At 52.3% G+C, this 13,905-nt stretch overlaps 1 protein-coding gene across 3 annotated transcripts in view; it reads right to left on the bottom strand.

Moving 5' to 3' along the window:
* Positions 1-3,352: 3,352 nt before the first annotated feature.
* ENOX2 (ecto-NOX disulfide-thiol exchanger 2) overlaps positions 3,353-13,905 on the bottom strand; it is a 28,834-nt gene continuing 18,281 nt past the window's right edge. For 2 of the 3 annotated variants that reach the window (XM_074148260.1, XM_074148261.1), the window contains exons 9-15: positions 9,606-9,720; positions 9,227-9,408; positions 8,548-8,655; positions 7,740-7,796; positions 6,444-6,552; positions 5,340-5,425; positions 3,353-3,960 (exon numbers count right to left, since the gene is read on the bottom strand). In XM_074148260.1, the coding sequence (XP_074004361.1) occupies positions 3,829-3,960; positions 5,340-5,425; positions 6,444-6,552; positions 7,740-7,796; positions 8,548-8,655; positions 9,227-9,408; positions 9,606-9,720 (789 nt within the window). In that variant the 3' untranslated portion in view covers positions 3,353-3,828. The remainder of the gene's footprint in view (positions 3,961-5,339; positions 5,426-6,443; positions 6,553-7,739; positions 7,797-8,547; positions 8,656-9,226; positions 9,409-9,605; positions 9,721-13,905) is intronic. The other variant, XM_074148262.1, reaches the window with a different exon arrangement.

The following is a 13,905-nucleotide window of genomic DNA, read 5'->3' as shown; positions in this document are numbered from 1 at the left end:
ATCGCTCCCTTTCCAACAAACTCCTGTTTCAAGCGTTAACCCTCAAAAAAATGGCCTTAGTTCTTGGAACAAGCTCCCGGGAGCAAGTCAGATGGGGACACCACGGACAACTTCACAGCCCCACTGGCGGCACAGGAGCTGGGAGGGCGTCCCGGCCCCGAGCCCGGCGATGCCCTGCAGAGCCCCAGAGAACCCGCTCCAGCCGGGACGGGCACCGGGGGTCCCCACAGGGAGGAAAACGGGGCAGGAGGCAGCGGGGGCAGTAGCCAGAGCTCTGCAAACCCTCCTTCGGAGGGGGACGCCGCAGGAGCACTCTCACTAACTCGAAAACAGAAATGAGATGCCTTTGGCCGGGAGCGTTAACGCGGCGCTTCCTCTCTGCCATAACTTTCCCTGCTTATTTTTAGGACGAGGGCTTATTTAAGGAAACCTCATGGGCTCAGCTCGGCCCCTTCTGTTCCCAAGGAGCGGCAGTCGCTCCCCCATTCTCAGCAGCAAAGCCGCCCGTTTCCCAGCTGGAACCAAGGGCTGACGTTTACCTTGCTGGGTTCCCTCTGGCAGCAGCAGCACGGGCTCCCTTCTCTTCCTGCAGGATGATGGTTTTCCAAGCTGTGTCTCCGCCGCGTCTGGAGCGGCCCCGCAGGAGACCCTTCCCTGCCTGCGGGCGGGAGGAGAAGCAGCAAAGTGAGGGAGAGGAGGCGCCGCGGCCGAAGGTGGCCGAGGGGAGGAGAGGGGGGACGAGAACACGCATTCTCTGCCAAAAGAAACGAGAGCCAGAAACGTCGCGCGGAGGGAGAGGGCAGGGTTAGATGGGACGGGACGGCACTTCCCACGCTGACAGCGCCTGTGCCTTGGCAGGGGACAGACGTTGCTCAATCCATCTCCGCTGTCCCCCTGCTTCCCCCACTCCTGGGTGACAAGGACACCCACCGAAGCATCAGCTCTCCCGGCAGGTGAAACCCAAAAGGGAAATTGGCTGCCGGGTGCTGGTCGTTGGGGACCAGTGGGTGGTTTTCACCTTGGTCATCTCACCCAGACCTCGCCACTGCTCCATCACAGCATCTTCCCAGTGACCGTGTCTCCAGCGCGGCCAGGAACGGGCAGGCTGGGCCAGGAATGGGCCAGACACGTGGTTGCCCTCCACAGCCACGATGGGTCCGAGGGACCACGGGGTGCCCTGCAAAGCTCTGGTGTGAAGAGCTCACCAGCCTGACAGGACAGAGGGACAGGCAGCACCTTCTACGTGTTGTACGTGGGGGGCTGCAGACCCCACAGAGACTCAGACTTCTACAGCAACACCCCAAACACCGCCATCATCAGCCAACTCCATCTGCTCTGGAGAAAGGAGGAGGTCACAGACTCTGAACTCACTGCAGGTTGAGTAAAACATCAAGAGGAAGCAGGGAGTGTTTCGTAGCCGTTTGCTGCCGATCACTTGCCAGCCTGGTATTTGTGAGCTCTGGAAACGTACTACGAGGTCAGCGAAGCCCCGCGTTGGCAGAGGATGTGGGATGGAGCAGCCAAGGAAAAGCAAGCAGCAGATTTGCCCATAAAAACTGTTTATTCCTTAAAAATACAGCATTCTCCTGCAGTGACCCAACTCCTCAGCACATTTCTGTAGCAGGATTTCCATCCGCTTCCAGCGCAGAGAGACTTGGGCATCAGGCGCGTCTCCTCCGAGACCACCCCCCTTCCCAGGCCCGTAACAGGCAGGAGACCCTGCAGGTGGGACCGACGAGGACAATGGCACAACCAGCGCGGAGGTGTCAAGGTTAAATCACCCAAAGCCCTGCGTCAGAACCACTTCCATAAAGGAAACATAAGGGGTCATTGTTGTAGGAGGGTCCCTGCTGGGGGAACAGAAGCCCCGTGACAACCAGACCCCTCCCTGGGGTTCAAGGTGTGAGAACTTCCCACCCTGGCAGTGCCCTCGGATCATTGTCCATTACTGATTTTTCAGGGAGGCAGGCGCAATAAGGAAGCCAAGGGCAATAAGGAGAGACTTCAGGGCCCGGGGACAACTAGTTTAGTGGAGCAGGAGCACAAGCCCTGTCCTGCTCTGTCCCTCCAGCTGCAGGGAGGATGAGGGGAGAAGCAGGACGAGCCGGCAGGAGATACCTGGCTCCAGGCCTGGGGTCACCAGCAGAATTTGGGGTTTTTTTTGATCAAGAGCTGGTTTCCACACCACCAGGGCTGCTGCAGACAGAGGTACGCCTGTCTCACAGGGGGAAAAGGAGCGGGGCTCGTTGAAAGAGCTTTCAACTAGATTTGGAGGGGGAAAGGGATGAAACCAGGCTGGGCAGAGCTAAGCCTGGGGGCAGCGCATCAGTGTTTGAGGGATGGTGTGGTAGCGAGGGCTTCCGTCTGCCATCTCCGTGGGGTGAGGGATAGAGATCCATGCAGCAGCAACGACACGAGGGTTGTTGATGTGTGAGACACCACGGAAGCACCTGAGAACAGTCACGCAGGAATTAGGGATTCCCCCCCAAAAAAGGTGGTGGGATCAATAGCCCAACTGAGGTGCATCTACACCAACACACGCAGCATGGGCTACAGACAGGAGCTGGAAAACTGTGATGGAGCTGGAAAACTGTGATGGAGCTGCTGTCACGGCAAGCTGGTGGGCTGCAATGAAATGCAGAAATGCTAGAAACACACTGGAGCAGTGGGGTGGGTGGGTGGCCCTGGATGTCAGGGGGTGTTCTGACTGTCTACAGCTTCATGATCCAGTTGGGCACTGGTCACAGGTGGTGTCCTCAGGGGTCGGTGCTGGGGCCAGATCTGTTTAATGTCTTTACCAAGGATCTGGAGAAAGGAATGGAGGGCACCCTCAGTCAATTTGCAGAGGACATCGAGCTGGGTGGGAGTGTGGATCTGCTGGAGGGCAGGAAGGCTCTGCAGAGGGACCCAGCCAGGACGGATGGATGGGCTGAGGTGTTTCAACCCTCTGTCCTCCCACCCTTCTGCAGAGGGCTGGGGAAGACCCTGCAAACACGAGGAACAGCCTTTGGGAAGATTCAGGAGGAGAAACATCTGCGCTGCTTGTAGCACTTCCGGAAGCTCCGTCTCCAAAGCAGAGCAGGGGGAGACATTTGCTGGGAGGCCATTACTGAGCCAGGGCACTGATGCCTGCTCTCTGCTCTCCGCAGACCAACAGAAAATCCAATACCCCTCCCACGTAAAACAGTTATTTCCAGACTGACCCCGCGACGCTCAGACCACCAGGGGCACAGCCAGAATCACGCTCGGCTTCCAGAGACGCTGCTTCAGCTCAGCTCAACTGTTAGTAGAGAAAATAGCATGAAAAACACCCGATTGATTGGCTCAGAGAACTCAGACATCTGAATCTTCTTCTCTTTAAACACAGTCCAGTTTTTAATCATAGAAATGTCTAGAAAATGCCTTTTTTTTTTTCCTCTCCTTTTGGTAGCCCTAGAAACCGGAAAGTGCCTCTTTGTTGTTGCCTCAGAGGACAGTCTATGGCTGTTCTACCAGTAAAAGGAGGGTACAGGATGAGAGATTTGGGCACACAAAACACATACAACATTGGCAAAACGTAACACGCTGTGCTTAAAAATATCAGACGTGAACTTTTTTTCACAAAATATATTGAACGGCACGTGCCTGTTAACAAATAACCGATCAAAGAAGCTACAGAACTTGAAGTCTCCTCCCATGCTGGTCTGGACTTAGAGCTTCACTGACATCACCCCAGCCGAGTCCCTGACGCGTGCAAGGTATCGACACGAGCAGAGGTAACCCCAGGCTTCCCAGGTTTTCTTGGCGCACGTTGTACGTATCCTGCCGAGGACAGCCTCAAGCCAAAGCTCAAGTCATTTTCAGTCCATCAAAGCCACAAAACTTCCACCTTTTCTCCAGGCTGGCCCCAACCCCGCTCAGCTCCTGCCTGAACGTGTTCTGGAGTCGAGTCATGAGAACTTCCACCTCCGCCGTGCAGATCTGTGGAAAGAGAAGGAAAGCATCACTGGAAATGAAGGGTTTCAGGAGCGATATTCAAGCTCAAACACATCTAATGACTAAAGCACACCCAGGCTTTCCCCAGACTCCCTGTCCCAATACTCCTGGTAATAACCTCGGGACAGCGGGAGCTGTGCTGCTGTCCCGCTTCGGAGTGAGATGGCTCAGATACAACGAACACTAGAAATAAGGGTAAAAGGACTGTCCTAGGTTTTTTTCTGCCGTGAAACACAAGATAATGGATTAAAAATTCCCCAGCATTTAAGTAACTGAACAAACAGCGAGTACTTTCACTGCTGCTGCAAGAACAGAGCTCTGGTACTGGGTACAGAAATCAGGGACACGGGGAATTTATATTCCCATTCCCTGGAGTCACAGGCATCTACTGGCAGCACGGGGGCTGAGAGACAGGATCCGGAGGTTACACCACTGCAGAAAATAAAACCTAAATATCTCCGGTGGGCAGATTTGTCGGAACAGCAGATTCCTGCTGCCCTAAGGCAAACGCGTGAGGATGCTCCCATTATTGTCCCTCCTGACCCCCACACCCCGGACTCGATCCCTCCGCTTAGCACAGACCCCGCGAGCAGGGGCTGCGATCCAGTGCCGATGCTTTGGGATTGCGAGACCCTTGCCCAGCACCCTCCCAAACATGACTTCACTGACAGCATTAAAAGAGAGACAGAAAAGGCTCAGTGCAGGGCCGCGAGACCAGAAATACGGGAAAAAACATTGCTCAGAGACACAAAACCGACGGGACTGCTCAGTTTAGAGAGAATGTACACAAACAGGCAGATGTTATAAGATAATAAACCGTGTGCAAGAGGCAGGCTGTTTGCTCTTTTCCTTAGAGGTCATGAGGTTACGGGAAACCATGACAGCAAACTTAAACAGAATAAACAAAAATGCATTTTAGATGCAGATTTTAAACATGGAATTCTCTGCTGCAAAATACAGCTACTGTCAAAGGGTCTTCTTGAATTACAAGCGGGATTACGCATGAACATCTGCAGTCAGGTCGGCTTGAATTCCATGTTTAGGACAACGTCAGGGGGTGTGAGGGCCAGGCCAGGAGCGGGGCTGCTCTGAACAGCCTGGTCTGGTGAAAGAAGCCCCTGCCCTGGGCAGAGGGGAGGGCCATGATGATCTCAAAGGTCCCTCCCAACCCAACCCCTTCTGTGGTTCTCAGAAAGTTCACCCCTTCCCTCGTCCTCTTCCAGCAAATGATTCCAGTGAATACACACCAGTTTTCACTGCCCAACCCCCCCACCGTTCCTGGGGAGGGGGCGAAGCTCTTCCCCAGCCCCACGGACCCAGCACACATGGAGCGCCTGGAGAACTGGGAGTGCTGGTGCACTTACCTTGCTGTCGAGGCGCTGCAGGTAGGAACAGATATACTCTATGCTCGCTCCAAATGGGTGCACGTGAAGAAAGGTGGAAATTATTCCTGGGAAAAGGAACGCCATAAATGTTACTCCCAGGAGAGAAGAGCCAGCCGGAAACACCAGCTCTGGCACCGAATGGAGGGGTCTGATAGGGCAGTTTTGGTTCCAAGTGGAGTGAGATTATGGTACAAATGGGTATGTCCCAGGAGAGGGACACAGAGCTCTCCTCCAGCCGTGCCACCAAGGGTCAGGGAGCAGGAAAGAACAGAAGAGAGAAGCAGTGGCACGTGTCCCTCCCAACAGTCCCACAGTGCTCGGTTACACACAGCAACCCAAGTTTGCACCCTGTCCCCAAGAGACTCCCTTCCAGCTCATGGCCAGGACTGTGTATCGAAGAGACTGACCTGCATTTCTGAGCATCACTTGCAGAAAAAGAGTGGTTTTCCCCAAAGCTCCTTCCCTCCCAATGCAGAAAGCAGCCCACAGTCTGGCCCAAACAGATCCATCAGGATAACAATGAAGGATTTATTGTTATTCCCAAATCAGGTGTAGGGGGATGGCTAAGGAGAGCTCAGCTGAGTGACAACGGACTAAAGAAAACGTCTTGTCCCAGCAAGACAAGGACTTCTGTTCCTCCCCTTCAGTGCTCTAGAAAATCCCCAAACACCCAGTGCTTTGGGCTGAAATGTTGAGCATGCCACGGGGGGTTATTTTTCAGTATTACTAGGAACAGGCAAGGGGAAAGGAAATAAAAAAGGAAGCAGCTACGCCTGGGCTGTCAATCAGAGGTCACCAACCCCTTTGTGAGCATCATGTGAAAATACTCGCAATATTTCTCATCCCACCGAGCCCAGCCTTCTCTCCCTGTCATCTCTCACCACCCTTCCTTCCTCTCTGGCTACAGCTTCTTCTGGCCCACCCTGACCGCACCAAAGCTCGAGGCTTCCTTGGTTCCAGGACTCCCACCAGCATAACCAAAGGAACAAGTGGTGGCCAGCGGGAGCCACAAGGCCACCTTGAATCAAGTCCCACTCAGTTCAGGTCTCCAGCACTGTCACCGAGCCCTTCAAAAGAACTTACCAACTAACAGAACTTCCCGTTCGGATTTCACAGGACTACTGCTCGATGTCTTCTCCACTGGACCCTCCTTCTCCTGGCTGCAGGCACAGACTCTGGACGTACCGCTCTCCTGCAAAACCCCCCGGGCCCATTACACCCCAGCAGCTCAGAAAGCATCCTGTACCCCCCCAGCAGCTCCCTCACACTTCACAGAGGCTGCACTTTTGTTTTTCCCCTCTCTGTAAGTCACTACACTCACCACATTGCGGTATCTACTATTTATTTTGCCAACCAAGCACAGCTACGTTCAGGCAGCTGTGTCTGAATTATCCATTTAGATTAAGAGCCCAGGAAGTTAAGCAAGACGCCACAACACAGGCCTTCTCAGCCCTGCTCACTGCTACAACATCTGCTCTAGAAGGGCCTTATTTTAAATAATAAAAGAAAAACCAGACCAGAAAGCAAGCCTCGCAGTGACTAATTCAGATGAGTTTATTTTTCAGATGCCTAAAGCAAGGCAGCACGATTAACCGGGTGCCCAATGGCTGCGGAGGGTTTAGGATCAGACTGTCCTTGACTTGAGTTTCTGGTACTGAATTAAAACAGAATTTTACATAATTTATCATCCCCAAAATAAACACAAGGCTGCCAATGATGCAAAGACTTGCTGGGTGCACTAAAAAGCAGGACTTTCCTTTATTCCCAAGTTTCATGTGGAATTCCAGTGGTCTGAGAGCTACAGAGGGCTATAATTGGAAATAGCCTCCAGTCACCAGTGAAATGACTGGACTCGGGCCAATAGCAAAGACAGAAATAAATGGTCCCTTGGGTTTGCTCGGCTTCTTGTGCCAGTGAAATTCTCAGCTACAGCCCGAAACCGAGCAGTCCGGGCCCAGGCAGGCTGGAATTTGCTTCTGCAGGAGAAAGTGAAGGTGTGGAGTGTGGAACCAAGCTCCGAGCTGGGGCAGGGAATGCAGCTCAGCCCTGACGCTGCACTGGAAACGCACCCGCTGCCTCCTCTGGGAGATCCCACAGGTATTTTTGAGGGATAGTTGAAATAATGGTGCAACAAATTATCTCGCACACCAAACGCCATTTCTACACCACAGTGCTGTGAATACCTGCTGTTCTTCCAGGCAGATGCTGCAAGCAACGGATAATTTGATGGTTTTAATTTGCACACAAAGGCAGTCTGTGCGTACCACGCTTGCACTCCTCACAACAAACCAAACTTTAAACATTGCTCCTTTTACAATGAGGTCATTACTCCCCTCAGTAAGATATTCTAAGTAGCAGAAAAGAAACTCTTAGACTTACATTCCCCTGACAATCAACTGCGTCTCTCTCCTTGTCCTCTTCATCTGCTGTGCTTTGCTACAGGTAAAGACACAGAGAGATCACTGACGAGAGCCTGGTATTTCTGTTCAAATCAGGCACCGAAACTCCTGCGCAGAAGCTTACCGGGATACAAAGCCATTTTCAGTCACTAAAAAGACATTTATTATCTTCCCTAGCTCATGGCATGAAAAAGTGGGGCTGAAGACTGACAAGCTGAGACAAGAGCTAGCATCTGGCAGTGAGAAACGCTGCGCAGTGTTTCCTGTCTGCCCTGTATAACTGTGTCTGTGCTAGAGGGGACAGGACCAAGAGATTCCTGCGTGAGTCCACGGGCAAAAGAGAGTGGGTCACAGCTGAGAAGAAACAGTTTGTAATTATGTTTAGAATAAATCCAGCAAGTATAAGAATACTATAACACTGATAAAATCTTTAAATTCAATAGTTTTTTATGGAGGTCAGATCCAAACATGGCCCTAAAATGCAAATCTAAAAATCAGTGTTTGATAATTGAGACCCTTTTTTTCTTATCTCTTAAAGCTCAGGTTGCAGAAAACCACAGTTGAGCTGCAATACCACTGTATACTATAAAATTAAAGTTAATCTTTTATTTATACAGTTGCTTATGCAGATGGTCTCGCTGGTGCGGGAAGAATCACAAGGTCATTACTGATACACATCCTCCAAGGGTGTAGACGGACAGAGGTCCCTCACTGTGCTCAGGATGGACCAGGAAGTCCAAGGACTGCAGCTACTGCTGAGAACAAGGAAGCACTGGGACAGCACATACCTGCTCCTTCAGGTTTTCCAATAATGCTTCTATTTTCAGTTTGTCTTCTCTCACTTTTTCTAACTCAGCTTCTCTCTTTTTGTATTCTTCTTGTACTTTCAAAAGATGCTGGAAGAGAGAAGATAAGCTCAGTTCTTAACCTGCCTTTCACCTCCTACTGTTTAGAGAATATGAGTAGGGCGTTTCCACGAAGAGCAGACAGACCGTACTCAGAACAATTACAAGGTTAAATAAACAAGAAGAACTCCTTTCCACAGCGTACCGTAGCAATGTCTTTGCCCATCAGCGTACAAAACCAGCAGGACTTTGTAAAGAGGGGGCAGTGATTCCACCACCACCAAACCTCCCCTGCCCCTGCAATAACGCACGTGCTGAGCGCCAGACGACAGGTTAGCACAGAGCCAGCGCTTCAGGAGTCCCAGCACGGTCACACAAAGAGCACACAAGGAATCCATAAACTAGGGATTGTTTCTCTGTCACTTATCAGTTCATACACAGTCACTGGTTTGAGTGTTTGCTTGTTTGGGGTTTTTTGGCAACTGGAAATGACAGAAAGCTGCTCCCATTTGCCAGTTTTAATGCCACTGAAACCAAGATGCTTCTGCTTGTGTTTCAGCTCCACATCACAACCCCTCGGCCTTTGCAGCAAGGCCATGGCTATGGAAAAGCCCAGGCCCACCTTCTGCATGCCCTGCAGAGCCTGCTGGAGAAGCTTCATCTGCTGCTCCTTGGTGGTATCCTCGTCCCTGCTGGCTTTGCCTTGCTCCTGCTTGAGCAGCTCCACCTCGTTGCGGTAAGCGTCCAGCTGCCAGCGCAGACTGTCATTTTCTTCCTTCAGGGCTTCCACCTGTGACACCAGCGCTGGAGAACAGGGCAGGCAGGGGTCAAAAGACAAAGAACTAGGGGCAAGAAGTCCCTGGGGGCTCTCTCCCAGCACCCAGTTACAAAACAAGAGTACCAAAATGAATTTCTCCAAACCACTGTTTGTGATGTCTCTTTAGAAAACAAGCTCCTCTGGACAAAGAGCACCTCTCAGTAGCAAACGCAGATTTTTTTACCTGATTCTTCTGTTTCTTTCATCTCTGATGGATCTTCTATTTCTTCATCAGACATTTCCATTTCCTCCTCTCTTCGAATACCCATTAGTTCATCATTATGAATGTTACGAATTTCCTAAGGTTCAGAAAGTAGAGTGGGTTTTTTAAACACAGATTACGAGGAACAGACTGGTCAGATAAAAAGATGCTGAAATCTAAGTCTGCAAAATCCAACTCTATGACACGAGAAAGGGGAAATTATATAAAGAAATTGGCACAGACTATTAGATCAGGGACAAGATCTACCGTAAGCCAATCCGTCAGTGCTGCTGGTATTACAGACTCGTCCATCTCCCTTCTGCTCTTTGCCCAGGGCAGGCACGTCCCCTTTCCTGCAGCACAGTTTCTCAGTGATCCCCCTCCCCACATCTGCCCCGCTTGATGTCCCCACACCTCTCCTGCGTCCAGTGCTGCCCAACCCCGGAGCCTCCCCCGGGCACTGCCCCTTCCCTGCTGGGCTCTGCCTACGGGTCCATCTCTGGGCGCCACAAACCCCCGGAGCCCCCCGAGCCCACGGGGCCCTCCCCCCAGCAGGGACACCTCTAAAGGCTACCCCTCAGGGCTGAGAGACCCCTTACCCCCCATCTGATATCTGTAACGAGGTAAGCGACATTTTACATTAGGCCTAAAAGTCTATTTTATTCTAGTAACATTTATACATACATCTCCAGCTATAGCTTAATTACTACAGCTATAGCTTAATTACTAGAAGCATAGTAAGTAGCAGAGTGTTTGACCACTGCCTAATCACTGTCAAGTCACCTTTTAATTACCATTCAATTACTGCTTAACCACCATTTGATTACCATTTAATTATCATTCAATCATCAATTAATTATCGTTTGATCATTGCTTAAACATCAATAAAACCCTTTTCCTTAACCCCACAATGATGACTTTTCTTAATTCACCTGTGACACACCTCCACCAGTGATGTCCCCCCGTCACACGTAGCCCGGTGGCTCATGACCCATCTCCCTGGTGTTTCCTTCTCCCACACCTTCCAAGCACTGGCCTACACGCTGCCCGGCACCACCTCGCCATGCACCCCTCTGCCCCACTGCAGCATGTCCGTGACCCACAGAGCTGCCCACCGTGTTCCTCCTTGCCTCCTACACCACCAAAACCTACCTGAGCCAGGTCACACCAGTTGGAAACAGGAGTTGCAAGCACAGATGAGGCCAGAGATGGCCCAGGCACCTCCTGACCCTCATCAATGCTGGTGCACCCAAAGGTTCTCTCCCCCTGATCTCAGCCTCCACCAGTGACTCTCCCATTGTCCGCTGGGATCCTCTCCACTGTCCCAGACTTGGTCCACATCAGGGATGAGAAAGGAGCAGAGATGCTACCTCCTATGCTGGTCCCTGAGCCACCCCAGCTCCTGCCTGCACGTGTCCTTTCTGCCCCATTCACCTTGGCCAAGCAGAGCTGGCCAAGCCCCCCATATCCTCCCCTGCTCCGTCCTCTGCTCTGGAGACGGAGCTCTGGATGGACACGCACCACCCCGTCTACAAGGCAAGGAGACACCTCGCTCAGCCTCTCCAGCCCCTCTGCGGAGCAGGACAAGCAACACTCAGAAGCGACAGTCAGTTACCCACAGAGATGGAGATGTCACAAATACTTACTAGAGGCTGGCACAGGCAGCCGAGTGTCCCTATCCAGTGACCACTGACCACAGCATCACCGGGATCACACACCCCAGAAAGAGCCACAGGAGAAAAGATACAGAAGATTTGTTTATGAAATAAAGTTAACCTCCAGCTCTTTGTAGATTTTACTCTCATAGCCTGAAGCTTTCAAAAACTCTGCTTGCCAGCACCCAGCACGTGTCCACCAAGAGCAGCCAACAGGGATAACGACCACGTTTCAGCTGGGATGAACCCTGGGCACAGCAATGGGGAAAGGGCAAGAACGAGGCAGACCCGAGCATGATGGGGAGCGCTGGCTACACTTCTAAAGCAACTCCTGCCCGCGCTGGAGACCACCCAACATGGCAGCTGGGTTGGAGATCAGAGGAACATCTTCCCATCGTCTTTAACTGACTCTGCTCAACAGCTAAAGTGGCCTCGAAGCTGGGGATGGCTGCGCAGAGCGGAGCACAGGGCCAGGCTTGGCCATGCCATGGCTCACCAGAGCCCTGACTGCACCCAAGGGCAGCCCTGGATGGGACAGGAAAAAGCATCAGAGAAGCCAAACACTTGAGTGAGGTCCTTCCTAAGCAAGGAAACATGCTGGCTGCTAGCTCCCATAGCATGGTGGCTCACTAGCTCTCAAGCTTCCATGGCTTCTCAATGAGCTGCCTGCTAACACAGGACCTGCCAGCACCACCTGGGAAAGCCACCTTAAGTCACCACTGATAAAATAAACCCCTGGCCTATTCTAACAACTCCACCACCACACCCCTGTTCCCTGAGCTTCCCACCAGGCTGTCCTCTGATGCCGTGACGCACACGATTAAATTCTGCCAAAAGCCATACCAAGAAGATGCATCTTGTGGGTCCACTTTCCTTTAAGAGAAGACCCTAAGCTGGGGGAGCCCAGCAGCAAGCACTCCTGGAAGAGGCCTCACCAGTGGTCTCACTGCCTCTTCCCACCGGGAGAACTTACCTTGGAACCAAAGACAGCTCCAAATGGAGAGAGCGCTCCCACCCCAGGCACAGAAGGCAATCTCAGTAAGCAGGAAAGAACAGGAGCACTAAGGCTCTAAGTGGAGGCATAATGGGCATCAGCCTCTCCACCTGGCTCACCAGGTATGAGAGGAAACATTGGCTCCTCCTTTAGCTACTGCGTAAGGTCTGACTTGGTGGGATTTGGGAAGAAAGTCCCAGAAGCGCAGTCTCATGGGGAGATCACAGCTGGAAACTTCCTAGGAAGACAGAGTCATTTAAAGTTTTCCAACGCTGTGGAGGACCAATCATCTGCTTCTTTACCAGCTGCGGAGACACTCCCCCTGCAGTGCTGCCTCCAGCTCTGGGGCCACCAACATCAGAAGGACACGGAGCTGTTGGAGCGGGGCCAGAGGAGGCCACGGAGATGCTGGGAGGGCTGGAGCCCCTCTGCTGTGAGGACAGGCTGAGAGAGTTGGGGGCATTCAGCCTGGAGAAAAGAAGGCTCCGGGGAGACTTCAGAGCCCCTTCCAGTCCCTCAAGGGGCTCCAGGAAAGCTGGGGAGGGACTCTGGATCAGGGAGGGGAGCCATAGGAGGAGGAGGAAGGGTTTGACACTGAAAGAGGGGAGATTGAGATGAGATCTGGGGAAGAACTTCTTTGCTGTGAGGGTGGTGAGACCCTGGCCCAGGTTGCCCAGAGAATCTGTGGATCCCTACCAGAAATCAGTGCACACGCCTGAGGGACAGGGGTTTGGGTAGAACAGATGACAGAACAGACGGTAGGTAGAACCTCTCCAGCTCAGGGCTCTGCTTCTGAGACAGAGCCCTGAGTGTCGCCCGAGAGATGTGAGAAGGAGCAGCTGAACAGCGTTTCAGCATCGTACTGAGGAGGAGCTCAACAAGAGGCTGTGGTTCAAAGCCAACCTCGCTCTTTATTTGCTACCCTGCAGCTTGCGTATGAGAGCCCTTGTTCCTAGGAATAACCAAGCACGTCAGAACACACGTGTCTATTAGCAGTGCCTTCGCCTGGAGGGTGTCATGAAGCATCTCCAGACTTCCAGCTGTACCTAATCCACACGGACAGACCCAGGCTCCCGCAGGACAGCCATGTGCCAGGATCCACAACTGGGAGCCAGAAAACTGCTGGGCAACATTAGGCAAACACTTCTTCACTCAGTGCCTCCCCCTTCCCCATCGCAAGAGGGCTCATTCACTACTGGCCACACAGTGCTCTGGAAAGCCACACGATGAGCTCCAGCTGTCAACACCCTTTGCTTTCCCAGCACGGGAACAGAAACAAAGGAAAATGAAAATCCCAAACTATCAGGCAGAGCAGGATTTGTCACCCAAACCTGACCCGTCGGCAATGTGTGCAGACAAGACCCGCTCGGCTGTTGACACGTCGCCACGGGAACACAGAGACAACGGTGCCAGACACCGGCTCCTTTCCATCCCTCAGCCACAGCTGCCACCTCCCGCAGTCAGGTCGACATTCCCAGCACAGCTTTGCTGAACCCATCGGGCTAGGAACCTTCGTAAGGTGACGCTGAGATGAGAAAGCATCTGCTTTGCCTTATTTCTGACACACAAATGACAAGATCAGCTCCAAACTGCTAGCGTTTCCGCAGTGAATAAGGAACGCTTCCAAATGCAG

This window comes from Numenius arquata, chromosome 5 (genome assembly GCF_964106895.1).
Source record: "Numenius arquata chromosome 5, bNumArq3.hap1.1, whole genome shotgun sequence".
NCBI classification, from domain to species: Eukaryota; Metazoa; Chordata; class Aves; order Charadriiformes; family Scolopacidae; genus Numenius; species Numenius arquata.
The sequence above is the reverse complement of the archived record's forward strand: the minus strand, read 5'-3'. Positions and strand labels throughout refer to the sequence as shown.